The sequence below is a fragment of the Neospora caninum genome, chromosome VI, assembly GCF_000208865.1.
Source record: "Neospora caninum Liverpool complete genome, chromosome VI".
Taxonomy (NCBI): Eukaryota; Apicomplexa; class Conoidasida; order Eucoccidiorida; family Sarcocystidae; genus Neospora; species Neospora caninum.
Window position 1 is genome coordinate 3036909 of NC_018392.1, and position 26851 is coordinate 3063759.

The 26851-nt window shown below is 54.2% G+C and overlaps 3 protein-coding genes across 3 annotated transcripts in view; 2 read left to right on the forward strand and 1 right to left on the reverse strand.

Annotated features, from left to right (window-relative positions):
• The window catches only part of NCLIV_019050 (putative tubulin-tyrosine ligase family protein), a gene marked incomplete at both ends in the record, with an annotated part of 11473 nt that extends 7000 nt beyond the window's left edge, over positions 1 to 4473 (reverse strand). The window contains 3 exons of the mRNA XM_003882099.1: positions 630 to 871; positions 1225 to 1428; positions 1767 to 4473. Of these exons, the coding sequence (XP_003882148.1) occupies positions 630 to 871; positions 1225 to 1428; positions 1767 to 4473 (3153 nt within the window). The remainder of the gene's footprint in view (positions 1 to 629; positions 872 to 1224; positions 1429 to 1766) is intronic.
• A 6574-nt stretch (positions 4474 to 11047) lies between these two features.
• On the forward strand, positions 11048 to 15306 carry NCLIV_019060 (uncharacterized protein; the record flags this gene model as incomplete). Its single annotated transcript, XM_003882100.1, has 3 exons — positions 11048 to 12460; positions 12847 to 14918; positions 15108 to 15306. The coding sequence occupies 3 exons, from the start codon at positions 11048 to 11050 to the stop codon at positions 15304 to 15306; spliced, it is 3684 nt and encodes a 1227-aa protein (XP_003882149.1).
• A 4898-nt stretch (positions 15307 to 20204) lies between these two features.
• On the forward strand, positions 20205 to 25748 carry NCLIV_019070 (Os07g0661100 protein, related; the record flags this gene model as incomplete). Its single annotated transcript, XM_003882101.1, has 10 exons — positions 20205 to 20436; positions 20942 to 21075; positions 21534 to 22413; positions 22660 to 22727; positions 23455 to 23522; positions 24016 to 24061; positions 24272 to 24373; positions 24759 to 24799; positions 25081 to 25147; positions 25629 to 25748. 10 exons carry the CDS (start codon positions 20205 to 20207, stop codon positions 25746 to 25748), a joined length of 1758 nt encoding a protein of 585 aa, XP_003882150.1.
• Between the last annotated feature and the right edge of the window lie 1103 nt (positions 25749 to 26851).

A 26851-nucleotide genomic window follows, 5' to 3' on the forward strand; every position in this document is an offset into this window, starting at 1 on the left:
TCACGAGTCGCCATGAGCGGGCACTTCCATCAGCAGCCAGTTATTCCAGGCGCCCTCTACGCTCCGCCATAGAAAACGTGCCTGACCCGCTCCCACGGCATCTCCCTATCCGGCAGTCAGCGTCCACATCTGCTGCACCCATTAGCCACAGGAGACAAACCGAGAAGCGATTCGATCTCACCAGCCGCCGCGGCCCCACCAACATACGTGGAACTATAACTACCGGAGGAGACTGCGAGCCGGGTGTGACGCTAGGACAGATACCACCGCCGCGGGATCGATACAGGTCACGTCACACGCATCGAGCGGGGGCCCGGGGGGGTTCTCTCGGGAGTCAGACGAAGCCTCCCGAGCGCCACCATACGCAGGCTGCCTCCTCACATCAACGCGAACATCTACCTCGGGGGGGGGGGGGGGGGCTAAGGCCACTCTACACGCCACGAATCCCCTGTGCGCGTGGTGTTTTATTCGTCACTTGCCAACTTGCCGATTCGAGGCCAAAGCTGAACTCGGCTCTGTATCCTCTTCCAGGGTTACACCGCATCTGTAACGCCTTCGCTACCACCTACGCCTCGTCCCTTGGGAGAGTTCGAAAATATCACGCTCCTGTGGCTCTGCGTCATTCTCACCTTGGGCGTTCCGTTGACAGAGAAGAGCATGCAATAGATTCGGAAGTCGAACTTTCGCTTGTTCATCAGGTACGGGTTGTGAACATATCTCTGCATGATATAGTTGCCGTCGCCTCTCAAAACCATCGCGTCGATATCTTTGAACCGGCTGACGAGCTGGACACCGTTTCCCATCGCTCCCCCATCCGGTTTGAGAATGAAGACCTCTTGGTTTTTGTTATGAAGGATCCGCTTTATTACATCTGAAAGCATGGGGGGACGGGGAGAGCAATCATGCAACACGAAGGCAATCGAATCAAAAGTCTGAAAGAAAAAACCAAACTGGCAAAGCCTCGTTCCTCCCTTCTGTGGAGACTGCCGCAACGTCCTCCAGAGTGGGATCCGGTCCGGATCGGAGAAAAAGAGCCAGAGATGCAACTAGAGCGACAGTGAGACAGCTCTTGTAGGACATGCATCGCACGTGGCGCCAAGCGCACAAAATCACGCGTGGAGGGCAGCAGCCGCGAATCTCTTTAACCGAGGAACCAAATGGCAGACTGCTCACCAACAGCTTCTCCGCATCACGGGGATTTTTTCTACTGCACAGGCGACTTACCCCGGTCCTCGGGCAAAGACCAAGTTTCTGGTGAGAAATCAAAGAGATCGGGGTACAGCTGCTGATACAAGGACAGAATTCGAGAAAGCATCCTCTTCTTCGTCATGTCCCACATGCCGGGGAAGCGGTTAACAAGTTGCAGTGGCTTCATGAACTGGAGGTGCTCGTGGTCGGGGACAGAGCCCCCGAGCCACACAATGTTCCCTGAAAGAAGACAGCAATGGAGGTCCGCACAGAACACAGATTTCCGGTTCATACTCCTTTCTGTGGCGGCAGGCTCCTCATCGAACCCATAAGCTGAACGAACGTAGACAGAAAAAAAAGCTGGGTCTTTTCTAAAAAGACGGTCGGATCGTGGCGTGAGCAGAGAGGGGCAGGACGCTGAAAAGGACACACCATTTCGTTATCCTGAGAAGCTTGCCGAGCCTTTTTCCCTGTATTCGCCTGAGACAACTTCTGTGCAAAAGGCTACGCACATGAAGAACTGCAGACACAAGCGCCTTGTCACGCGGTGTCTTCCCCCGCAGCCGAGTGTCTCTCACCTTTGGTAGAGACCTGGTCTTGCCGACTCCAGCCGAGGCGGTGACCAATAGTGTTGATCAGTGGCCTTTCGGCTCTGCACATCTTTGTGTTCAGAACGACTTCGTTCCAGGGAATAGCGCAGGCCATGGTCCCTCGAAGTGCGTTGTCTTCTCCCTTCCGGCCTGGTTCCCCGTCGTGACTCTGTCCTGTGTAGCCCTTTGCACCCTTGGCCTTCCCACCTCGCTCCTGGTCGTGTCCGCTCGCTCGGGTTGCCTTGGAGTTCTTCGTGGTAGCAGCGACGGCATTCCCAACGGATCCAGGAGATGGGCTACGCGCCTGGGACGGCGCGCTCCCAGACATGGAAGCTGAGATCGAAGCAGCCGCGGAAGGCTGCCAAGCGTCAGCCTGGCGCGGGCTCGGAATCTGGACATCAACCCACGGGTCATTTTCCCACGGCATTGGGATTTCCTCGTGCGTCGTCGAATCGCTGTCCTCGTCCTCTTCTTCAGAGAGGGCTTCAGCTTCTTCGGAGTGAGATTGGCAGGGGCGAGGCGAGCCGTTTGCCGGTGAACCGGCCTCCGAGTGAGGCGCAGTGACACTGTCGCTACGGCTTCGGTCGCCCTCGGCGTCCGGCGAACCAGATAAAGTAGAGGATTCGAGAGGATATGCGTCATCTTCAAATTCTTTCGCTGCATCCTCCTCTACCTCACTTTCCGTGTCCCCTGTCACTTGATCTTCCACTGGAGGTTCCTCTTCCACGGCGACCTCCCCGGGTCCCCGGGCGCAATCAACGCAAGACCAGTCCTCTCCCTCTCTGCATTCACCAGTTTCTTCCTTTGGCACATCCTCAACCCCCTCTAAAGTTAACTTCCCGTAACCCGATTGGTAAGCTATCGGACTCGGTTTCGGGTCTCCTTGATCTCGCTGCTCACGACCGAGCTCCAGCGTATGTGCCGAGCCATAACAGGAAATCGGGGTTTCTGTGGGTTTTCCTTCTTCACTTCCCTCGGCCCGCTTGCAGAACGTGCCGCCTCCAGCTTCTATCTGTTGCTGAGGCCAGCGGATATCTTGATGCGGCAGCCGCCGCCAGCTCTGCCAAGCCACCAACGAGGCAGGAGACTGTGTAACTCTGGCGGGAACCAAAGTTGCAGCGCCCCTCTCCTTGGCCTCGGAGCTGGGGACGAAAAGCCCTCCATACTGTTCGTTGTGCCCGGGGGAAGGTATAAGGCGAGTGTGAGAGACTTTGTCCGGGTAAACCGGCGACAGCGTACTGTGCCCGTCGGCGTTGTGCGCCTCCTTTTGAGTGGTATGTGGCTGAACGGGTACCGAGCCCATTGCGGGCCCCGCCTGCGAGGCAAGGCGGTTTCCGTGGCCGTGAAGGAGCGTTTCCGGAGACGTGTACGACGCCGCTAACATTCCCTGTCCGACGAAAAAGGAATAGTTGGGGTGAAGCATGTCAGCCTGCCCCAGGCGAGGTTCGCAGAGGTTAGGACGCATATTCGCGATGAAGTCCCCCGTAGGTTTGCGGTAGTCAGGTTTCACGTCGAAGTTCGCCAGGGCCTTCTGCGCAGCAAATGGTGCGAATAAAACTCCGTCAGAAGCTGGCGCAGAAGGCGTTGACGGAAAACCGTGGACGGACTGTTTCTTCGCCATGTCCATGCTCTGTTGCACGGTCAGATGTGGCAAGTGCGGCCTCCCAGAGTCTGTCGCCAGAGAAGCACTGTGCCTCAACTGGTTCCCTGGGTGAACAGCCTGTCCGCCCACACTGGAGACGGACTGGGCACCAGGGACGATCCCGTGTGTTTGCCCAGCAAGTTGGCCAGTCAGGCAAGAATCGGAAGGGGTGAGGCGCACGCGCTGAGACGAGGGCGAAAGGAACCGATGCCGCGCGTCACGGTCCACATCGCGCACTGCAACGTGAGGCAGCGGTCGGTCCTGCCTAAGATCTGATTGCGGATACTGCCGAACGGGGTTCCCCGCAAGGTGCGTCAATGGCAGCTCGACTTGTGTGGGAGCTCGAGGTCTCTGCTGTGGCGGGTGCGACGCCTGCGTTGCAGCCACTTGTTGAGATTGCATGCAGAAACCTGGCTGCTGCGGCGTCTGGTTTCGCTGAAGTTCTGGAATTCCAAGAGATATCGAGTCTTGCTTGGGTGCTGAGTTCGGCAGTCTCGGCAGCGGCTGGCCTTGAATCAGGGTGGGCGTCGACGTTCGAAAAATAGGAGCCTGTGGCAGGCCTTCCCGGTGGATCTTTGCGAACGACTGGTGGCCGTAGCCGCCTCCGGGGTGGTTCCCAGGAGACTGCAGGAGAAACGTTGGAGAACAGTGTCGGGTCATTGGCGGCTGTTCTGTCGAGCCAGGGTTCCTCCACGAGCCGGCATTAGTGGCGGGGAGCATCTGGGACGGCCCCTGGGTCACTGGAGCCCCAGCAAAGTAGCCCGCGTTGGGCGCAGAGAAGGCGCCGAAGGCGGGTGCTCCTTGGGTTCCGTGGCCTGTGCCGGCCACGAAACGACACTGAAGGACAGGCTGCAGAGGACGGGTCGGCGGACATTGGTAGCCAGTACTCAAGTTCAGGGGCTGCGGCGGGTGGGACTCTGCCGCGGTGCCGTTCGAGAGGCCAGGCGGGGTCGTGTGTGTCACCCCAGGAGGCCGCCAGATGGTGGAGCGATTGTTCATGGTCGGGCCAGCGCCTGCTGGAGGCAAGGCCCCTACCGTCGGGAAAGGCATCATTTCGGGGCAACAGTGGAACGCACGACAACTCGCCCTCGGCGGACAGAGAAAACTCGCAGGGCGGCAGCACACGAATGCCGTGAATAGAATAACATTCCCAGGGAGAAACCGCGAGGGACAGTCCTATCTGCCTCACAACGTCACACCCGTTTTTTAGACTAGCGGATCATGATGTGCTGGACTACACACTACTTCAGCGCAGCGAGAGAGCATTCAAGTCAAGGTATCCAGGAGCGCAATTTTTAGAGAGGTTGGGTGCGAGTGTAGGCGGAAGAATTCCATTCGCGAGTCCAGGGTTCCGTAAAAAAAACGGCGCTTGGGGCGTCACGTGTTGGCCGCAAGGGTGCAACGAAAACTGACCCGTTTTCGCTGGGCCGACAGCGCGTCTAGGACGGGTGTCGACGGTTGGACAAAAACAACTCGAGGCAGTGGACGGAAACGTGGAAACGCAGTGGATACTGGGCCGACATAAAAGATGTGCTCTTCGACTCGGTCAACCCGAACACTCAAAATTCGCGGAGAGGAAGGCTCTTGCTGTCCAGCTGTTGCGTGAACCCCGCCCCCCCTGTCCCTGTGCGATATCTGTTGAAGCAAGGCTTTGCGAGTCTCGGGTTGAAGGCGCCTTGTCTTGAGAGCTCGTCCGACGCAATCAAAGTTTTCTGAGTCCCAGCCAACTTCGCTCATAACGCCAAGACGCAAGACAGAGTCTTTTAGGGCAAGATCAATACGGAACAAAGCCGCCGCGAGAAGGCAGCTTCTGCTGGGACATGAGGGGGGATTGCTCTGGCACCGCGGCCGCCGACAGTGTAGCGACAGATGACAGCACAGCAAACAAGGGTTCTCACAAGGGAGTGAGGTGTGGTGCGAGAACAAAGACCGAGACTGTACTTGAAACCAACAGGTTGAGACCGAAAATAAACCAGCAGTGTGGGAGACGAGCTGTGGATGCGGAACTTTTTTACCGCGACTTTGTTACGCGCATCTCTGCTTTCATCTGGCGGGACGGTGGCGGAGCCATGGCACTTGTCGTGAAAATGGCCCTCCTCGCAGAGAGCTCCCCGCGACCCGAGTTGGTCCAGGGAAAGCAAGATTTGCGCAGAGGCAGTCGGGGGAAAGCGCGAAGAAGGGCAAAATCTTATCCGGCAGTACGTATGCACCACACCGCGCCTAAAACTGAGTCGGTATCTGAATGCCAAAGACTCAGCGACAAAGTGACGCGCGACCTTCGCGCTCAAGACACGCAGCCGCACTAGACAACCTCCCCGCGCAGACTGCAACCCAACTAGCGAGCGTTGCCGCTCAGGGTCTCCGCAGAGCAAGCTTCGTGGGTTCAACGCGACGGACGAGAGCACAGTCTTTTCACCAATTGCTGTTGCACTGCATGACCCCCCGTGAATTCAAAGAGCTTGCTCCGTTACGGACTGGCGAACCTCGCTAAAAGCAGCATATTACGTAACTACCAACACGGAAATGTGTGCACTTCGCCGAGGTCACCGCGCTTCCCCGCACGGTAGATATATGCCCCATCGGTCCTCACTCACTGGCGCTTGATAGCAACACGTAATTTGTCGCCAGATGAGTTCCGTTGCCGTCGCGCGGCAGTGAAGATGACAAACGCGAGCACACTAACGTCCACACAGTGCTTGCAACAATCGGCGCCAAGGCGAACTGTCTCTCCTTGCCCCGAACTTTATCTAGGTCCTTTCGTGGGGGGCCGCAGGGCCGTACACTTCAAGAGGGTTCTGGCCAAGACATCCAAAAGAGGGCTGACCTCCTCCAACTTCTGAAACTCACCAAGCATCCCAATCGAATCCTCACTGAGCAGGGCCTTCGAATGCGGTTGTCCTTGAAAAAGAAACCGGGACGCAGTAACGACTCGCACCAGCCACGCAGGCAAACAGTTTTTCGGGCAGACGCCTCAGTTAAAGAGAAGTTCGCCGTTGTCTCATGCCTCTTTTGCAGCTGCATGAGTTTTCAAACCGCCACTAGAAGCTCGCCTCGGTCTCCAATCCGGAACTTCGCAGAGTGAAGCCCACACAGCTGCTCAGCCACGTATTCTAGCGTCGTCTACGCAGTGCCCTACGAAGCGAAGTGCAGCAGGAACAGAAGCTGTCAGTCCATTCCTGGAGAGGCTGAAACATTCGTCAAGTCGGTCGCTGCAGAGGGTGATCACTGTGATACCCCCCACTAAACAGACTGACGAACTGTTTGGTAAGGACACTCTAATGGTGGGAGCTACGGCGCCTAGACTTGCGTTTTCATCAGGCGACGATTTTACTGTTTTTGCTTGTTGACGCTCTGCTTAACGGTACGAATGGTTAATATTAACATAATTGTTTCCAATGGCTACCGTTGTGATATCGCTGATGGTACCACGGGCTGGTTGCGGTAAACTTCGGTTTAAGAAGCTGTCTGTCGGGCATTTAGGCAGCAGGCTTCTCGTCAACAAGGAGATGATGGACTTGCGCCGCAATGTGGTTCACATAGGCGGCGAATGATAGAGTTTGCGCAAGTACCTACAAGCATTCGTAAGGTGACTAGGAGTCACACTCTTGAGTGTAGACGAAGCCTCAGAGATGATTATGAGAGGCGCCGGCGTAGGAAGCAACGATATCAGAGACAGCCTCTGAGTCGAGTACGAAGTACCTTCATAGCCTTCACTCGACTGGCCTTGTGCCATACTCCCACTTTCGGTTCACGTATTCAGCGATACAACGCGAACCGCTTTCCGCGTCGTCATCGACATCGAGCTTTCAGCTCCAACGAAGCATAACAGAACCCAGCGGCCGCTCGCCACGGATGTGACCTCTTTTTGAAGACCCCGTCCATCATTGCTGAGATAGCTCCATAAACGTGGAACGGCTCCGAGCAGCATCAGCTGTACAAAAGACCCGACTAACCATTAAGAAGCGTCAAGGTTTTAGTGGCAGCACTCCTTTTTGACAGCAACACTTCTCAGAGGAACATTGTTATGCCCGAACATGTGGCACATTCCAGAGAGTTGAAGCACCCAAGAATCACCATTGTACCACACCACGGAACACGGCACTAGGACCAAGATGTCTTGCCTGGCTTTCCCATCACTCCAGCCTCACGCTGGGAACCAGCAATGAGCTATTGCTGACAGCAGCTCTGGCAAAAAACGGAAGAGCCTAACTGAGCAATCACTTCATTGAGACCTCGAATATCAAAACTATAGATATTTCTACGGCACCGGTGAGTTAAAATTTTCAGTACTCCAGACGATGGCTTCTGAGGTACCACATTTGGGCTGATTTTCCCTTCTGGGTGTACAGTATGTTCCAAGATATCACTGCTAAAAGTGGAGTACTCTTGGTGAGGCGTGTTTTTACGCTGATTCAGGTTGCAGTCCTCTGGGTACGCTGGTGTGGGCAAGAAATTGGGAAACACAGTGGACCATCTCATAATGGTATCTGTCCACTTTTTCGCTGCCAGCAGCTTGGACTAGTTGGGCAAAGTTTAGCCATTCTGTTCGAGATGCGTGGCAAATGCGGGGATTCGCACCACGCCGCATTGAGCATCTGCGGCGCGTGTCAATATTGGATGCGTTGCAGCAGAAACGTCACCGTTCGAAAAAGGTCACCCTTTTGTAGGTGCACGGTTCACGAGAAACTGGCCGTGCAATTGACGCACATTTTGAGCGGTATAGAGGGTGGCCCACAGGTTTTGGATTTTCTCTACGCTTGGACACATTTTCCATGGGGAACCAGATACGAACCAAAAGACACGCCACTCGTGGGGAGAGCTTGCGCGGAGCAAGTCGTCGTTGACAGCTGCGAGATGAAGACGGCCTCGCTCCAGGCAGACTCACTTGTCGAAGTGCACATTGGTAACTGAAATTCATCAGCCACTTTGGGGCGGTTTGTGGTCGAGATTGTTGCCGTTCCGTAGTGCGTCAGGGTTTTTCGTTTCTCCGAGCATAAAGGCGTGGGCATGCCACCACACAGCGGAGGGTTGGAGGTTCTCACATCGCTAGACGAGGCCATCGTCCCAAGGCAAGATTCTTTTTCGGCCTGCTCGAGCAGTCGTGCCGCGAACCCCCTGGCGCCTTCTCTCCCCCCCTCTCTCTCGTAGCGGCCGGACGACGTCCTCTGGGATCGATCTCTCACCAAAGCGCGATCGCGGCGAGAGCACCCACGACGCCCTCTCTCTCCTACGCCCACTTACTCACAATTAGAACTACTCTTTTCTGTTCTGATCTTCGTGGAAGCTGGTGTGGGTCGAGAAGTGTGAGACGTAATCTTTTTTGTAACTTTGGAACACGAGCTCCCACGCCACGCAGTGCTCCCTCAGTGTGTGTTTCTGCGCGTGTGTGTGTACGCGCCAATGCCGGTTCTGCGCAGTTGTGTACGGATCACACACTCCCCAGTGTTGGAGGCTGCCAGTGTGCACAGTCCAACGATTCATAATTCCCGCGTGTGTGTGTGTGCAAGTGAGTTGCTCTCAAAACGGGTCCGTGATTTTGAGAAGCTGAAACATCCTCACGAAAAAATCGGCCGCAGCGTGATTTAAAGGGGGACTGGGGATGAATGCGACTATTTTCTAATCGTCCACGCAAACGTTGCTTGGGGGGAAGGCGTAGAGGGGCAACGCCTTGGAGAAACACACAGTACAGGGATCACGCACTGCACGACTACCGCTCTGTTTGTGGCCCATGTGCGCCCCCGATTTTTTCACGCGGGCGAGCGATTTTTCCGAGCACAAGTCTACGGCGGACGAAGTGGAGGGACGGGGATTTCGTCCACACACAAAGCAGATGAATCTCGTATCCTTGCGCCTGCGGTATGTGCGGTAAACCCCCTGTTTTTTGTGAGGAGACAAACAATCCTGTTCGAGAGTGTGAATGAATACTCGCCTCGTACCACAGATAAAATGCAGTGGACGTCGTGGAAACTCCCGATGTGACTGTGCTGTATCACCATGGCATGTGTAGCCGCCACAGTGCTGTGAGCAAATTTGCGGGTTATTTCCTGGTTCCAAACTAATCTGTGCCACGATATATATTTTATTCATATTCACCGCTGTGCCATAGCTTACCATGTCTTCTGAGTCCCTCCAAATGAACATTTGCGGCGGTGTGTCTCCAAGAAAACTGCGATTCTTCCTCGTCCGATGCAGACATCTGGGGGGCGCGTACTGTGGAGAGCCGTAGAAAACTATGGCCGTCTCTCCGAACACAATGGTGATCCGGTGTCGATTTTCACCCCTAAAAGGATGAAGGTCTGCTGACAGCCTGCGACCACGCACACACCCTTGGTTTCATCATGAAGAGGTGGCCTCGACTTCGGGTCTACCAGATGAAAGTTCGGTTCAGTGTGTGAACCGCCCTCGCTGCAGCGCTGGAGCCCGTTCTGTCATACTCCTCAGGAAACGAATGAACTGTCGTCTGAGAGTATTGCTCGAGGCCGACTGTTCATGCCAGCACCCATTTGACCGCTGGTTTGAGTGTACCTCAGAAGTAACGTAAATTGCCGTGCGTGCCTGGCTACGGAGGATGAAGGCTTCTTCGGCGACTTCAGTATGATTTCTCGGGACTGCTCGGCTGTGAGCGTTTGTACTTGCGGTACACATCTCGTGTACTGCTCTGGTTGTTCAGCCAAGCCGTTTGATCTTTTTACTGTCTCTGCTACTCCAGTGCGAAAACTTTTCCTCGTAACCCTGGTACCGAACGTTTCTAGGCACCCACCAGATTTTTACGAGGTGGATCCAGCTTTCTACAGTTTTGTAATTCCAGCAGTGTTTTCTCAGTTCGCTGAGAAACCGGCAGATTCATCTCGCCTGGGCATGGTCAGGCCTTGCCAGAGAACTCGCTCTGCGACTTCTCCAACACGACGCGAGTCGTTTTTTTACGTTCCCCGCAGTGCGCAGAAATCTCTGCTTTTCCATCTCTGCTCTGGCCTGTGTCCTCTTGTGGCTGGGCCGTGGTGCTTACACGTCTGTGGTAGCTCTGTCTGCCTACAGAGTACGAGGTGTGCTTCATGCCTCTGTCGCCCTATGCTGTGAACCTGAAGCGTTCCTAACCGTGGTACAGGCGGACTCTGATCGGGCCTTCTTCTGAGACGACTCGAATCATGCTTTATGAAAAGGTTGCTTGTAAATTTCCCTCCAATCCTGTCAGCGACGTCAACGGACGCGGTGGCCAAATCCGTGCGTCTCCCCGAGTCATCTCCCCATAGAATGCAACTTATCACTGCACTGCGATCGAGAGTTACTCAAGGCGAGACAAGGGTGCGTCAATGCCATGCCCGGATCCAGTCGGGGTCCGGCCAAGCATCTTTGAAGCGCTCTAAGGAGGCGTCGAATCTGTCACGAGAAACGGCTTTCCTTGCGATACAAGGCGCATACCCCCCCCCCCCAAAAAAAGACGCTTCGAGTGACGTCACGGGAGTCCCTTTTCACCGGTGCGTTCGTTCTGCAGTGCCGATACGGAGTGGACCGTCCAAAACCGCCGGTCGGGGAGGACTCTCTCACCCTCTGCACGTCGTTTGCGCATTAGTGCCTTCTGTGCTTGCCGCCGATGAATCCTGTTGCTTGCGAACACCCAGGATCCACCATGCCGCCACAGACGCTCTCTGACTGTCTTGCCCGAGTCCCGTCCAGTGGCGGCCAGTCAGTCTGGGAATCGGCAGGGAGAGAGGAGCGTGTAGCCCCGCTGGAGCACTTGGCCGATGCTGTCGCGCCCATGCCGTCACACGCTCACTGTTCGCTCCGGGGCGACGCGATAGCGGCCCACGAACTATGGTCTGGTGGTTTCGGGTCTCGCTGCAAAGTCGGCGATTCATTCGCGGCGCCCCCGACTTCTGTGAATCCCTTCCGCCCCACCATGACCCGTTCTGGGGCCTCCGACGTGACAGCATCAACTACTGTCTCTTCCAGAGCGAGTCAGGCTTCTTCCTTTGAATGGTGCCCGTCTTCCACTGCGTGCGAGCCGGCGTCAGCATGTCCTACCCAAGATGAGGAAATCAATTCAACACTTTCCCCTTCGCCATCGCCCTGCAACCTCCTTCAGTTCGACTTGAGTTCTTCAGCTACGGCTTTTACGTGTCGAGAGTCGTCCCTCCCAGTGGGAGCATCTCAGCCTCCCGGCCTTACCGCCAACGCGCTGCCCCCGGCTCTCGTTAAGCGAGCAGCGGCGGCGAAACAGAAGGCAACTCCAGAGCCTTTGAAGTCAACGCTTCCACATGTTTCTCAGATCGACGGCGTTTCCTATACTGCTCCGTTTGAGTGCACTTCCTCAATAGGCGCGACGAATGCGGTGTCGGCCGCGGCGGCCGCTGTCTCTCCCGTCTCCGACGAAGAGCATGACCTCCATCTCGTGCCTCTATCGCCTTCGTGCCAAACCCAGGGGCATCTGCAGGTGCACCGAAGCTACGCGACTCCTTGCCTTCCGTCGACATCACGCATGGGCGAGTTCGGCAGCCCCGGCTTCCCTCAGGAGAAAACTGACCCGGGAGTCCCCTGGGGACTCGAGAGATACTGCTATCCTGAGCTGTGTACACCCACCGTGGCAGGGTCCGAGGAGCCCCTCCATTTCGCTTCATGTCATCCGGAGTCCTTTGGCCTGTTGCAAGGCAGCAGTCGCTGCATCGACGCGTTCTGCTGCGGCGCATGCTCGACGGATGCCGTGGATCAGTGTGCCGGTCTATGCGGCGGAGCAAGTCAGAGGCGACCAGCTGTCAGGCGCGAAGCGGGTCAGGTTCCACTAACGCATTCGGCCGACTCGAGCATTAGTCGAGACTTCCATCGACTTCCTGGATTCAAGACTGCTGGCGCGCCCGAGAGAGATCCTTCGTTGTTTCCTGGAGCGCCACGCGGGGGGAAAGACTTGCCGGTGGACGACGGTGGGGACAGCCTGTGCAACCCGTACCAGGAATTACAGAACTTGACAGAAGGCTCCCCGCTTCACGAGAGAGCTGGAGCCCTTTTTCCGTACCTGCGGCTAGAAACCGAAACGCCCGGATACAGCGTAAGTGGAGGTCTGTTCAATCTGAGGACACGAAACGCTTCCTAAAGCGCCCTTTCCTTGCAGCTGCCGATGAACTTGGCAGTACGCGGAGCAGAGGAGGCGGGTTCACAGCACTGGACTTGGTGCACGCGCTGCTTGTGCGGACATGCAGAGACTTCGAACTCGTAGTTGCATGGCCTGCGGAATGTGCGTCGTTCTTGTAACGCCGTTTCGAGTAGGTAACCTCGTGGATGAAGGCTTTGCAAGCATCTCGCGTTGTACAAAGTGCGAAGAATGGATGCCTCGAAACTTCCGTGGGGCGCATCCGCAGGGTACGGCCAAGCTTTGGCTGGAAGTTTGCTTTCTCGAACGGGTTTTGTCATTTTGCTTCTGTCTGATACTTATAGAGCCCTTACAAATATCAAGCTCTCGATTCGCCCTCATCGTATAAGTGGAAGACGTTGACCACGTCCCCGAGAGAGAGTCGTCTGAGCCGGTCCATATCGCCATCGACGTGGGACGGACTCTCAATTTATCTCAGCGAATCGGACGCATTTTATCAAGACATGTCCTTACAATCAAGTGGCGATACTCCTAGCTCCCCGCTCGTGCGAAGGTCAGGGGTGAGCAGACTCCTCACATCCGATGACCCCATCGGAGAGCCTCTGACGCCCACAGACGTCTCACCGGGTGGTCCATCCCGTCTCTCCACAAGGTCAGAATTGGTGCACACGGAGAGCAGTCAGCTGGCGACTCCAAATCTCCCCCTCTGCGCGGGAAGCCCAGCTCCGCCTTCCGAGGAGTTGCGCAGTCTCGCTGACACTGACAGACCTGGGGCCGCTCTCCCGGTTCCCGTCGGCCATCCCTCCTACCAATTCGCCACTGTGACTCCAGAAGCAGTATCTAGTTCAACTGCTAAGCGAGGCTTAGAGGCGAGTGCGTGGTGGGAGGAAAACTCGACCGGCCAGCAGCGACTCCCCGAGCAGTCACGATGCCTCCCAGAAGGAACCTGCGGAGACGCTGCGGCGTCTTCCAGAAGTCAAAAGGGCAATGGAAGCAGCTGTCCTGCAGAAAATCCATGTATTTCTGGAAGCCCGGACGCAGCGGCGACACGGGATTCAATCAGTAGTGGAGTTCCTGGGACAGCGTCGTGCCATTCGGCATGTCAAGACAGTTACGTTTCTGGTGAATGCAGTGAAGGCAAAGGCGCCGGGGACTGTAAGGCGGAAGGAGGAATTCCGACAGCCTCGTGCAGTTCTGGCCAGGGCTTCGCGGCGATTCCGCAGTCGGACACGACTGGATCTGCAGAAGGAACCGCCAACGCGTGCCATGTTGGGACGCTTGCGTCGGTCGCTCCACCGGGGACAGCTCCACATTCGATCTCGACGGCGTGTTCTTCACTGTCGTCAGAGAGTGGAGCAGCGGCGCCTACACCGTTTCCTGCAGTCCGGACGGAGAGGCAGGACTCGGCCGGAACCATGTCGCCCGTTTCCTGCTCTGGTTTTTCTCCCGCTACCATTGCCTCATGCCATGGAGGCAACGGCAGCAACTTAGGTCTGCCCTCGATCCCTGCTGGCACGTCTTGTTTTTCTGCGCTCGCTCATAGTGCAGCATTGCCTGCGAACAAGTCCGCAGTCCCGTGTGGTGACGGCGAGTCGTATCAGACCTTTGCCCAGGCAGCGAATTACTCGTCTCTCGTGCGGGCATCCCACTTGTCTTCGACCGGTGCAGCTGCGTGGAGCTTCGTTCGTGGAATGCCGGGGAGCGTAGCCTCAAAACCGGCTGTCGCTGCTGGGCTTATTCGCTGTGCGTCTTCTTTTGTCGCCAGTGTGCCCGTAACCCAGCAACGTACGCAGCCAGCTCCTTCAGTTCCGCCTTGTTCCCCAGAGAATTTTGCAGTTCGCCCACAGCCTTTTGTGACGCCAAGGACGACCGGAGACGGCCAACTTCCCAGGCAGCCCGCCGTCCTGCAGCAGTCGATGCCGCAGATCGCCAAGGCTCCAGCAGCTGGAAAGGCATGGGCTCCGACAGAAGTGAGCATTCAACAAGGCGTCAGCACACCGCCCCAGTTCTGCCCGACTCGTGCGCCTCTCAACGGCGTCGGGGCATCTTCGAATTTGTTGGCAGCGACAGGCGCATCACACGCTGATTGCACGAATTTGTCAGCAATGAAGTACCCCTATTTTTGTCCCCCAGCTGCTCACCTCGGTCGGCCGACAGGGGCGCCGCCGTTTGGAAATGTCAGTTGTTTGGCAAAGGATGAGCCTCCAACTTTCGAAGAGCATGAGCATGGCGAGACGCAACGCGAGACAACCTTCGACTTTGGTGGCCCGACTGCGGTCCCCATCAGAACCCGAAAGGGATTTCGCAAACCTCTTCCTCTGCCGCAGGAGATGCTGGCATGCCCTGGAGATGTCGGAGACGCGGAACGAGGCAATGAGCCTGTACTTCAGTACGATGCAGCTTCTCGCGAGTGGAGGTACGCCGATGCATCCGGTGGCCGTGCAGCCCCCCCATAGTGTTTCGGTGGAAGGCACCTTGTGATGCTGACACAGCCAGTCTCAAAGAGTTGCAGGTGGAAGGATCAAGGCGTAAGGTGGACAGGGGAGGGTCAGCCTATTCTTCAGATGGTTTGGTCTCTGTTGTGTCTTCACTTTTTGCGCTGCAGGGTTTTCTGGGTTGAAGATAGACTAGCGCGATACAAAGTCTTCCAGGCAAAAAAATTTGGCAAAGAGCGTGCCCAGCAACTTGCCGAGGACTGGTATCATAGAGCCCGAGCTGGACATGTTTCTGTCGGCTCCAGGGGTCTCCGCGGTGTCCAAAGCCAAGGCGCTCCAAAAGCGAAGAAAATCAAAACGGAAGCTTAGTCCGAAGACGCGCTTTCTTTTATGGGGGAGCCTCCCCCCCATAGGCCGTGCTCTTCCGAGCCTTTCCACAAATCTGGGTGTGTTCATGCCTGACCAGAGCGTGTGAAGGTGCGACGCCTCAGGCGAAGAACTGAGATCTTTTCTCGTGGGGCTAGCGTTGCTGGTCGACCTCTCTTTCTTCAGCAGAGCCAAATACTCTAGTCTGCTCTTAGTAATGCGAGTTCTTCGGCGATTTTGAAAGCGGTTCCGAGTTAGCCCAGCACAGTCGCTTGCACTTGAGTCGTGGGCAATTATCCTTTGAACCGCATGCTCTTCACCTTGTCAAGCGTGTTGTGTAGCTGCTGCAGGTCATGGCCATCCTGTGTTAGCTGCCTGCTTCCGGCTAGGAGCCGTCCACTGTGTGCACGACATCATTTGCTTTCTCGCCTCAGAATGACTTGCAGTTGCCCAGCAGTAATGGGAGTTTTATGAGGACATTTGCCATCTTTTGTTCTCGAGGTGTTAGACAATCTTCCCTTCAACTACAGCATGCTCCGGTAGTTGCTTCTCTTTTCCTTTTCCGAGGGCACGTGCCAACTCTCTCTGGCGCCCTTGGACTTGGATGCTGACTTGTCGGTTCAATAATATCGCAGCGGGTGCATTGGAGCAGGATGTGCTTTGTAAGGACATTCATGAACTTCGTTCTCAAAGATTAGGATATGTCGTCTCCCAGCCGGAACCTTCACGGCAAGTCACACTACTCGCCCCTGTGCACCGCCTGGCAATAAAGGATCGAGAGAGAAACTAGAAAGTTCACTCTAGTAACTCAAACGGATCCGAACACCTCGCCAGCTTGTTCAGGAAACTCACTATCCGACTTTGGGCTACTCTTTGATGCGACAGCAGCAGTGAACACACTGGCAGGACGCTGCTGTGGCGAACCACAAGCTGCTGTAGTACGCCGTAGCCAATGACCCGTTGATGTTCTCTGGCGAAGGATCCTAGAGATGCGTTTTACAATCCAACCTACCACTCTAAAAAGTGAGTGTCACCTTGGAACGACTTCTCATTCGAATGCCGAGACATGCTGGTGGCGGATAAGAACTACAGGGGATGGTCAAACATCTATAAAGAAGCCTTCGTGTCCGGTGACACGTACACGGAACCGTATGGATTTCCTCTGTACGCGGGGTTCAGGAACCCGTTGGACCGTACATGCCACAGGTTTTCCCTGGACAATCTTGAGATGGTGCCATGCTGTATATGCGCGAGTCTGGAGTACCTCGTGCCCGGCGTCGGTCTCGGAGATTGTATGTTGATGTTTTGTCGTGATAAGTTCAAACACAGGCTAACAATGAGAGCAACCAGGATTTGGCGACCTGCCTGTCCTCCAATGCTACGGCTGTTACTCGATCCGTATGAATTCTTATGATCTACATACATATGGCAACACCAGAGCGCAACATGTTTGTCAGCTGTTGGCTGTCGAAGTGTGGGCACGCGCCCAACAGGTACTAAAACGCCCTGCGTGTCACGTGTTGCGCACCGGTCATTCGTACCAACCGTTTAAACACTTCATTTGTGTGCAGTTTCGGCACGTTGCCACTTCGGGAGTGTGTACGGCAGGTCTACTGCCCCTGAATGAAGCACATGAGTTTTAGTATGAGTGACCGCCCGGAGGTTTGTAGATTCCTCAAGGATATTGAATGGCACCGTCCAAAAGATTGCCTACAAAATTCTCATCAGAAATTGGAAGTACGAACGATTGGTTTTGCCAATCTGACCTAAATTCGAAGTTACGACACTCTGTCCTGTTATGAAGCCTTGGTGGGGGATCTGGTTCCATCGTCAGGCATAGTAACAGCAATCGGCGGTAAATACTGTCGGACTTACGTGTACGGCTTCCCCCTTGCACAGCCACGCGTGATTAGTGAAAGGCTTGTTTGCTCCCTTCAATCTGGGCAGGAAGGGAGATGGGTGACTGGAACCCCTTTGATGTCCGCAGTCTCTCACCCATTTGTCGTGGATAAGACAAAAAAATCACAGTTGACCCTCTTGCATGCGCTTGCTGCGTCACTGCAAAACAAAAGGGGGCGGCCATGCTGTATCCTGTGAGAGAGACGCTTTCGGCTTACGCGATGTTCTGCACCGGACTAGCTTCAGCAATGAGTTGATCTCGCTCGCACAGGCTCTGCACATCTGCATATCAATTGATAAGACGCTCAATATTAGGTGGCTGTCTTGAAACACATCCTACTCGGTGTGATTGTGAACGCAGATGCGGCGCTCCCTGCGGCTGGAGGCACGAGGATCACGATTCAAATCGCTGTCGAAAACCATCACATTTACCCTTGGAGGCTTTGACATAGACCTGTCAAAAAATTTGGATTTCACAGAGAAATCCCGGCGACACCATGACAGCATACCGCTGAACCCTTCTTTTTTCTGGGGCTCGAATACGAACCCGATTTACAGAGGGTAACTTTCGATGGAGTAGCGACGAAGAAGTTGCAGTACGGTGCAGCTGAGCACCTTTGGCATGGAAGAACAAGGACTCGTTAGAGCAAGCGTGGACGTGCTGAAGCAGCCTACTTGTCTTCGGCCTCAGGTATGGACAGTACAGGGGGATCCACCGGAATAGGATCAATGCAGTCGGCATCGCTGCACGAGAGCATCACAATGGCGGCCTGTGCAAGTGCGGACTACGACTCACATGTCCGTGAGGTGCACATATTCATGCTCCAGTTTCCGGCTTGGCAGGGACGAGGAAGGAACACCACTGGTTTCTGTTGAGGGGAAATAGTGTAAACGGGGGCTCACTTAAAATTCTAAGAATTCACGTCGGACCTGGCCTTTCCGCGACAGCCCAATCGGCTTGTGTGGTCCGCTTCCAAAGAACTTTCTGTGGAGCAGCTAAGATGCTGTGCTCGTTGGCGACGCCATTTCTCGCCGGTGAAACCAGATCTCCATCAGCTGTCCGATGCACCTGAAGGAAGTGCCCCACCACGGGCGGCCAAGATACCATGGCTACTACTAAACCAGAGCATACGCACAAGGGTCTCATTGTGTCTTCTGGCCTTCAGATTTACATGTAAATACATAATTCTATGACTCTATGTACTCAGGAGATAGTGTATTATACGGAAAAAGCATGGGGGTGGTATGCTGTTTTCGAACGGCAACTTCTAAAACCTGTTCAAGCCAGTGCGAAGGCAAAACAGACTGTACTTACACCGCAGCTGATACAATACGAGACAACCGGATCCTGTCCACCCGCAAAAGCCAACAGTTAATTACAGGTCCATGAGCCTCGAACCAAAATCAAGTTGCGCCCAGTTTAGCGGTGGGTGACAAACGTTGATCCAGGCAATGCTTACTCGCTGCCTTAAAAAAAACGCTTTTCTGGTCTTATAAATAGCACAAAGCTGAAGCGGTGCCTGCAGAGGGAAACAACGGAAAGGCTCACGGGAACCGCGGACGCTACTGTGGATCAACAAAAGGCCAAATTGAATAAGGCTCTCAGATGACTCACGTCCTTATTCCGCAACCCATATTCACTCGTCCTCAACCCCAGAAAATGAGTAATTACAATCGCTACTGCAACTACGAATCAGGCAATTGATTCGCACTGTGTTACCACCCCGAGACCTGAAGCGAGCCTTCGCGCTAATATTAGCCCGCCTGCAGGTGGATGTACCCCTCTGGCTGGCCGCTCAAACATTTTAGTGGGGACCTTGAAAAGTTGACACATCAAGCACTGTATGTTCTGTCTTAGTAGATAGCGGCTTTCTAGTCGGCATCGTCCCTCCCGGATGCTTCGTGACGTTTCTCTCTTTTCTGCATGTGCATCTTGGCGAATCTACACTCAATAGTAGTGCACTGGATAGTCCTCAAAAGTCGGGGAAAGAGAAGGTAGCTCTGGCCACCAGACAGGAACCGTCTCTCGGCAGCATTTGGTAGAATCATGGTCACTCATTTTTGCACACGCATGCACGGCTGTTTTCAACCAACCTGCACATGCACACGAGACCGCAAGCTGAGCACAAGTACGGAGGAATTCAGGCTGAAAGGACGCCTGCGCGCTAAATTTTCTGCAGACATTTACCGAAACGGTTGAGAACAAATTCTCAGGTGACGGAAAAAGTACAACCACATGGAGAAAAGGTATCACCGAAAAGAAGCGGGTATTACTTCTCCAAATCGTGTGTTGATTTCTTGCATGATAACAAAACCGTTGATTGTAACGCGACTTGCGAAAGATATAATAAAATCTCATTTCCCTTTGTGGAAAGAAAGCCTGCAGCTTTGTCGAGGCGCACATACATTTTGCAGGATTCTTTGTTGTGGATTCCTTGTGGTTTTCCCCGAACCTTTCCGCATTTATCGCACCCTCCCCGACTACGAAGCTCGGCAGGACCACGAACCTCACCGAGTGTGTAGCCACGGAGAGACCAGGAAACCGAGTATAGGAGATTTCCTGGTTTGCTCCTCAAACCGATATCACCTGAAAACCTCCTCCGCACGACATGTCTGACGGTACCATCGACCTGAGCGAGCGATATTTACTCCTGTCCAAAGGTTCAAAACCGCCAGTGATGTACTTCAGGGATCCGTTGTCTTCGTCCATTTCCTCCTCTGTCTTTGTTTAGTCTTTTCCTCATTTTCCTCCTTCCATCTGGATGTTTTTTGCTTATCGATCTGCGCCGGTAGACACAGGGACACGTTCGTCTGCGCTGCGCTCGACGGCGGTAAACGGTGGACGTTACCGACTGGCGCGGTGCATGTTCTTCTTCGCTCTCCACTCACATTCTCTTCTGTTCTTGCATCCCTTGAAATTTTAACTCATGCGGTAGAAAGGCACTACGGAGAGTGTGTTTCTGTAAACAATCATTGTCTGACTGTCCTCTTCCGCAGAAGAAATGGTGAAGGCAGAGTTGACTGCTGGCCAGGATGGACCCAACGGCAAACTGCGGCCCTCCCTCTCTCTGTCAAGATGTCTACTCCTGCTGATAGCCCCTCTTTCTTTACCTTTTTTTATTCTTCCTACTCCCTTCGTCCGACCCATTGCAGGGGTCGTGCTCCTTGCCGTTCTCTGCTTCGGTTTCGTTCGCCATTTCATTCCGTACTGGGACGAGAGAATGAAGACGAAAGGTAGGACATTATGTCCTTCTCCCTCTTTTTTCCTGGGCCCCTTCTCCTTGCTTCCCTTTGCGTCTGTCATCACTCTTGGTCACGCATGCGTGACTCACCGAATTTCCTGCTTGTACACCGTTGACTACGCCTCAAGAGTCGAAGCGTTACAGTTGCCACGACAAACATGTCCAGGAGTAACGTAGCTTGCTCCAGAAAGTAGATCTGTCCATGCACATTCTCTCTGGCATCTTTCAATCCGCCTCTCCACATGTTTGAACTCGTATCTACCCATGCTTTTCTCGAGGTGCCGATCTATTTGCTGCCTACCCACGTTTCTATCCACGGGTACATGTATCTGTTTACGCGGATGTATATTCATCTGATGTGCATATACAGCGATCCGCTTTCGAATGCTAGCATCCACGATTTCCCAGCAGCTTTCGCTCTTATTTCTAGAAGCTCTCAATGTTCTCGGTGCGAGCCTGCCATTATGTCTGTGCCGCTTTTTTTCTTGCTTTTGTAGGCGTCACAGGAAGAGACTTGCATAAACCGCCTCCCGTGCCGGTTCTCTCCGAGGGCATGGGCCTCGTCTCGGCGTTGGTGTTTGTCCTTGCTGCGGTGGCCTCGCAGGTTCTCCTCAAAAATGACGACAAAAAGGTGAGATTTTGCATGCGGCATCTCTGGAGTAATTCGGAGGGACGGAGCCCTTGGGCTTCTCTGCAGCCTACATGCTACACAGGCGTTCTTGTTTCTGTACTTCGAACGGGACGTGCAGTACGTGGTCTAGCTTTTTGATCTTTACGTCCTTAATACCGGCAACACACTTTTTCGCAGGCCAGATCGCCACATCCACAAGTACAGTTCGTTCCCTGGAACAGGTGTCTTGTACACCAGAGAATGTCCATCGTTTTCAAATGCATACGTGCACCCGTATCAACGCGGACGTCAGTTATCTCTGTTTCAACAGGAACACTTTCCCCGGTTCCCAATTCTGTGTTTTAAACGCGGGGCTGACGCAGTCTTGGACAGCACGAACAGCACGAACAGCACCCGTTTCGTTTGGGTTTTCTCTCTCCTACATTTTCCCTCCGTTCCCTTTCGTCTTTCTCTTGCAGCTGGTGGAATATAACGCAGGCCTTTTGTCCATCACGCTCATGACATTCCTCGGTTTTGCCGACGACCTCTTGGAATTACCGTGGAGAGCCAAGATGCTGACCCCCCTCGTTGCCTCGGTTCCTCTTCTTGTCGCGTACACAGGCCGCACTACTATTCTTCTTCCCGACTGGGTTTTCCCCTTTCTCGACTCGGTCGCTTGCCTCCCAGCTGTGGTTGGCCAGTCTCTATCCGTTTGGATCGATCCGTTGATGGGGCCTGTACACACATTCTGGGCCTCGTTCGCGTCTTCACCTGATTCAGTGTATAGCCAGCTTGTCACCTCTGGCGTGTTCAGCAGATTCGGTGCTCTCCCGGAAGATTTCGCTTTCTTTTCTCCGCTCACGGCGATAAGCAGCGCCGTCGAGTCTTCTCTTGGTTCATCTCTTTCGTCCCTTCACGCGTCTTTCACAGCGTCTCTTCAAACCGTCTCGAGTTCGCTCTCGAGTCTCCTCGCCGGCTACCATCTCGTTCCGACTGCAGCCCCCACCGAGGCCTTTGCCGTCGCTTCGCCGCTGCTTCCTTTCCCTACGGCCCCGTCTTCTCTTCTTGCCTCGCTCGACTCCAATGCGACTTACCTGTCGCCCGAACATTTCTCAGTGCACTATCTAGAGGAGGCGGCGCATGCCAGTCCTGTCCCTGCCACAATTTGCAACGCAACAGACGCCCTCCGCTTGAGCAGAAACCACACGCGTTTTCCCGCTCCCACGGAGACCTATCTCGGCGGGAGAACTGCCGGCTGGGGAACGGGGCCGCCTGTCGTGGTGGACCTAGGTGCGTTCTACTACGTCTACATGGCCCTACTTACGGTCTTTTGCACGAACGCCATCAACATTTACGCCGGTAGGTGTTTCACAGTCTTCCTGCGCGCGCATCCAGTCACTTGGGCGGCAGCACAGGCCGCCGGGAAAGAGACGTCAAACCCGAGTTCCGCCGCCCCGCGGACTGAGAGCCGCCGCTGCACAGCCCCCCGCGGTTGAGCGCTCTGTCCACTCCAAGAGAACGTTCCGTCCAGCGCGAGTAGCTACAGTTGCGTCAGCGGTACTCGAATGGAATCCGCGCTGGCTTGGTTCACTGTCTGTTCCTCAGGGATCAACGGACTTGAGGTCGGCCAGTCGGTGGTCATGAGCGCTTTCGTCATTCTGCACAATGTCGTGGTGAGGCGCCAGCCCTTGTCGCTCTCAGTTTCGTGGCGCTTCTGTACCTCTCAGGAAGTCCTCTCGCAGCCCGTCAGCCGTTCTGCCCGGCCCCGTCACGAAAAAGACCAACTCCGCAGCGACTGCCATAGATGCCTCGTCTCGAAAACACCTCTCTCCGACAGAGGGTTCTTCGTGTAGGACTCGAGGCCTATACATATATACATACGTGTTATATGTATAGGCGTGTTATGTATATATATATATATATATATGCGTGTGTAGCAAGGGGGCTTTTGTGCTTTAAGACCCGGCGCTTCATCGTTACGGGGAAAACCTTTTGGCCCGCGTCCCACTCCTCTTTCCCATGTGTGCAGGAAATCGCCAACAACTGGGTTCTTGGACATGCGTCTACTGAGGCCACACTGGTTTGGCGCCAGGCAAGTCCCCTCGATGCGAGCTGTCTCCCTGAAAGCGCCGTCATTCTGCCTTCTTTCCTTCTGTTTCTTCTGTTTCTCTTTCGCGCATTCCGAGGCGCTGTGTCGCCCCGTTTCACTTCCCGCTGACCTCGGCTTTGCGTTTTCTCTTGCTTTTCCCGTCCTCGCCCGTGCTCTCTCGCCGTCCCACCTGAGTTGCCTTGGGTGATCAAGCGGAAGAGTCGGAAAAAACGAAGAAACGGGGACAGCCGTGAGGCTCCTTTCGGCTTTTAAAGCATGCACCCTCGGCTTGCGTGTGCGGCTGTACACAGAATTACTTCTCTCTCATTCTCTCACTCTTCTTCTTCGCGTCTTCTCTCGGTCTCCTCTCCTTCAACTGGTAAGGCCGACATGACGGACCCGAACCGAGCCATGTTCGAAAGATGGAAACTCGGAGCGTAGTCGTGGTGTGCGGTGTTGCGTAGCCACAGAGACAAGAAAGGGGCGTTGCCTTTCAGGTGCCGCAGGGGATCCGTGTCGCCCGAGCAGACGACTGGATGCAGTGCATACTCGCAACACACACGAAAGACAACGCGGGCAAATATGCACTGGCGGATACGCAAATGTATGCATATACTACATATAGATATACATATATATATATATATGAATAGCTGAGCTTACTAGTCTGAGGTGGAAGGCTCAAGGATCGGTATTGCGGAATCTCTAGCGAAGTCGGGTGTATATCAAGGGCGCCAACTATCATCCGTGTGAACCTGTCTGCGCGTGTACCTATGTGTATGTGTGTATACCTGTATGGCGTATGTGCGAAGATGTGTGCAGTGAGTCTTTCGAGAAACAGGATTTCTGTGAGAGGCGGTTATTCTGCGCAGGTACCCTTCTCAAGTCTTCGTCGGCGACACCTACACGTGCTTCGCGGTGAGTCACGACTGTCTCTTCTCCGGGCTCCGTGGCGTGTCTGTTCAAAACATACTTCCCGCAGATGCTTGTTTGGACTTCAAATTACGGTCGCTTCACGGTTCTTCTCGAAACGTTCGCTGCGGCAACGGCATTTTCGATCCGCATTCATCTTCCTCCACAGTTAACAGGCCTTGCTGTTTCTGTTTCGTCGCTCGGCGTCGCTGTCAGGGCATCTACTTTGCTGTCGTCGGAATTCTCGGCCACTTTTCTAAGACGCTCCTCCTCCTTTTCCTCCCGCAACTGCTGAACTTCGTCTTGTCCCTCCCACAGGTTGGTTTCCCTTCTCAGCTTGGACGCCTTTCACAGAACCCGTTTTTCGCGGACAGAGTAACGGGAAGCTGTCGAAAAGCACGAAGCATCTACACCGTATTTCTGGGCTGTTTCGGCTGACGGGTGTATGTACACACGCACTGTGCTTCAGGGATCCGGTGCCGCAACCTAACAGAAGCTGCCTGTTTTTTCCGGTTGCCGGAGCTCAGACAAGAAACCTTTCACTCTCGACCGGTGAAAAACATAGGGTCACGCCTTTTCATATCGCTAGCTCTCCAGGAACCAGTTTGTGGGGAGTTGAAAAAGTGAATGGTGTGTCGCAGTCGCCTGTGCACCCATTCGCCACGTGTTCCTTGCTCCTCGCCTTTCCTTTGTTTCGAATCAGCTCTTCGGTCTCGTCTCGTGTCCCAGACACCGGACTCCAAGGTGCGTTCGCAGTGCGCGATGTGTCCCTCGCGGCGAAGACGCTATGGTGGCTTTCCGTTCCCCAGTATGGCCTTTTTGCTGTGGAAGGTAGAATGCGATGCACCCATATTTGCGTGGTTCTCGTTTTAGGTGAACATGTGCGTGACTAGGGGCCGCATAGACCCGTCGCCGCGTGCTTCCCAGGAAACGTAGCCCGCCCCAAAGCGAGACTCGTGGTGCGAAGCAGAGGAGTGCTGGACAGCCCCATAAAGCGGATTTTTCATCTTGGTGTCGTTGTACAGGTACAACGCGGCCACGGGGAAACTGGAGAGCTCGGGAAATCTCACTCTCATCAACCTTATTCTGATGGTAGGTCGTGGAATCTGTGGAGATGAGAAAAACTCGGAAGAGCAGCCGAAAACACATTTCTTTTCCGGTCTGATCTGTTGCACTATCGATTCCAAAGCGTCTACGATTCTCCGTCTGCGAGAGATGGGCCAGCATGGTCACTGTTTTCTTCAGAAAGTGAGTACACACAGGTGCGTGTCTCGAGATCCTGTGAGGTTTGCTGTATGTGCGAGTGTGGGTTGGCGTCATGGGGTGTTCTCAAGTCTATATGCTCGCCCACAAGGAATTCATTTGTGGAAACATACATCTGTATTCATCATCTCTGCGCCGCACTCCTTATATGTGTGACTGCGCGCCTCTGCATGCGTGCCTCTCAAACCACAGTTTTTGACGGCTTGTCTGTTTAGGTTCGATTTCCCCCGAATTTCGTGCACACGTCCTGACCAGATAAATATAGATATAAGGTCGAGTGCATTTAACCTGTACCTGTGGCTCTTCTCAGGTCGCGGGACCCATGACGGAGAGGAAATTGCTTCTTGTCCTCATCGCCCTCCAGTTATGCTCTTGTTCCGTCGGCCTTCTGATTCGCTATTCCTCGGGGATTCACATGTTTTTCCTCTGAGAGCCGAGCGCACAGAATAGAAAACGCCCTAAAGCGCTCCATCTGCTCCTGGCTTCCGGTTTTGGGCCACTACAAGCAGACATATACACTGATACACGAAATGAAGTTTGTTGTGTGTTTTAGTCTTTACGTGATCAGAGGGGACGTGCCGATGTGCGCTTCTGCCTGCACAAAGGCAAGCGGGGAACGGGAACATGCACGCAGTACGAAACCCCTTTGTTTTTGTGCGAATGTTGTTTTTCTGAGCGGGTTTAGTATTTCCACACAGGGTGGTTCAGTTTGAAAGCTTGGAGAGAAAACCGTTGTTTGTTGTCTGGCGTCAACAGGATAGCCGGCAACTCATCATTGTTCGTCGGGCACGCCGCTCCTAACGTCGACGGCTTTAGCTCCCAGGTGCCAGAAGGCTTTGTCTGAAATGAAGAATTCTCGCGAAAGCGGAAAACGCCCTTAGACTTACCTGCAAGCAGATATGTCTCAGATCACATTTATACAGATACATATATGTTTGTGCACATTCTTGCCGATTTGGGTAGCCATCCACACCACGTATCTCTGTACAAATTAACTTACGTCTGCATCGAAGCAAGGGCCTGGAAATGCACTTCTTTACGTCAGTGGCCGTTAATAGATCTCTCACTGGATGGCACAAGAAAACATTGGAACCCTTTTCGCTTAGGAAGTGGCTGAACGGCAACGGCTAAATCCGTCATGCCAGGCGAAAAAGGTTCTGAGCAAGGTTTTTCCCAGCTTGGAGCTGACCGTCGTTTCTTGTTCAGCGTAGAATCACGCCAGCGACAAATGCCGGACACTTTGCCGAAATGGTCGTGCCCGCATGGTTTCATCATCCTTTCGCTTTAGGGATACGAATCTCACAGGGACTGTTTCGAGAAATTAGAGAAAATATTGGACCTTTCTCAACTCTCACTGGTTCGCATCGTGTAGCACCGGACCCAAGGCCAGTCTGAATTTTCGTTACTTTCTGAACCGGGCGACAAGGCATTTGACATGGACATTGCTTGGGACGCCCGGTATGCGCGCGAACTGTGTGGTTCATGGTGAAATTCGTACGCTTATCTTTGCAATCGTTCCTGCTGCGTTTTTAC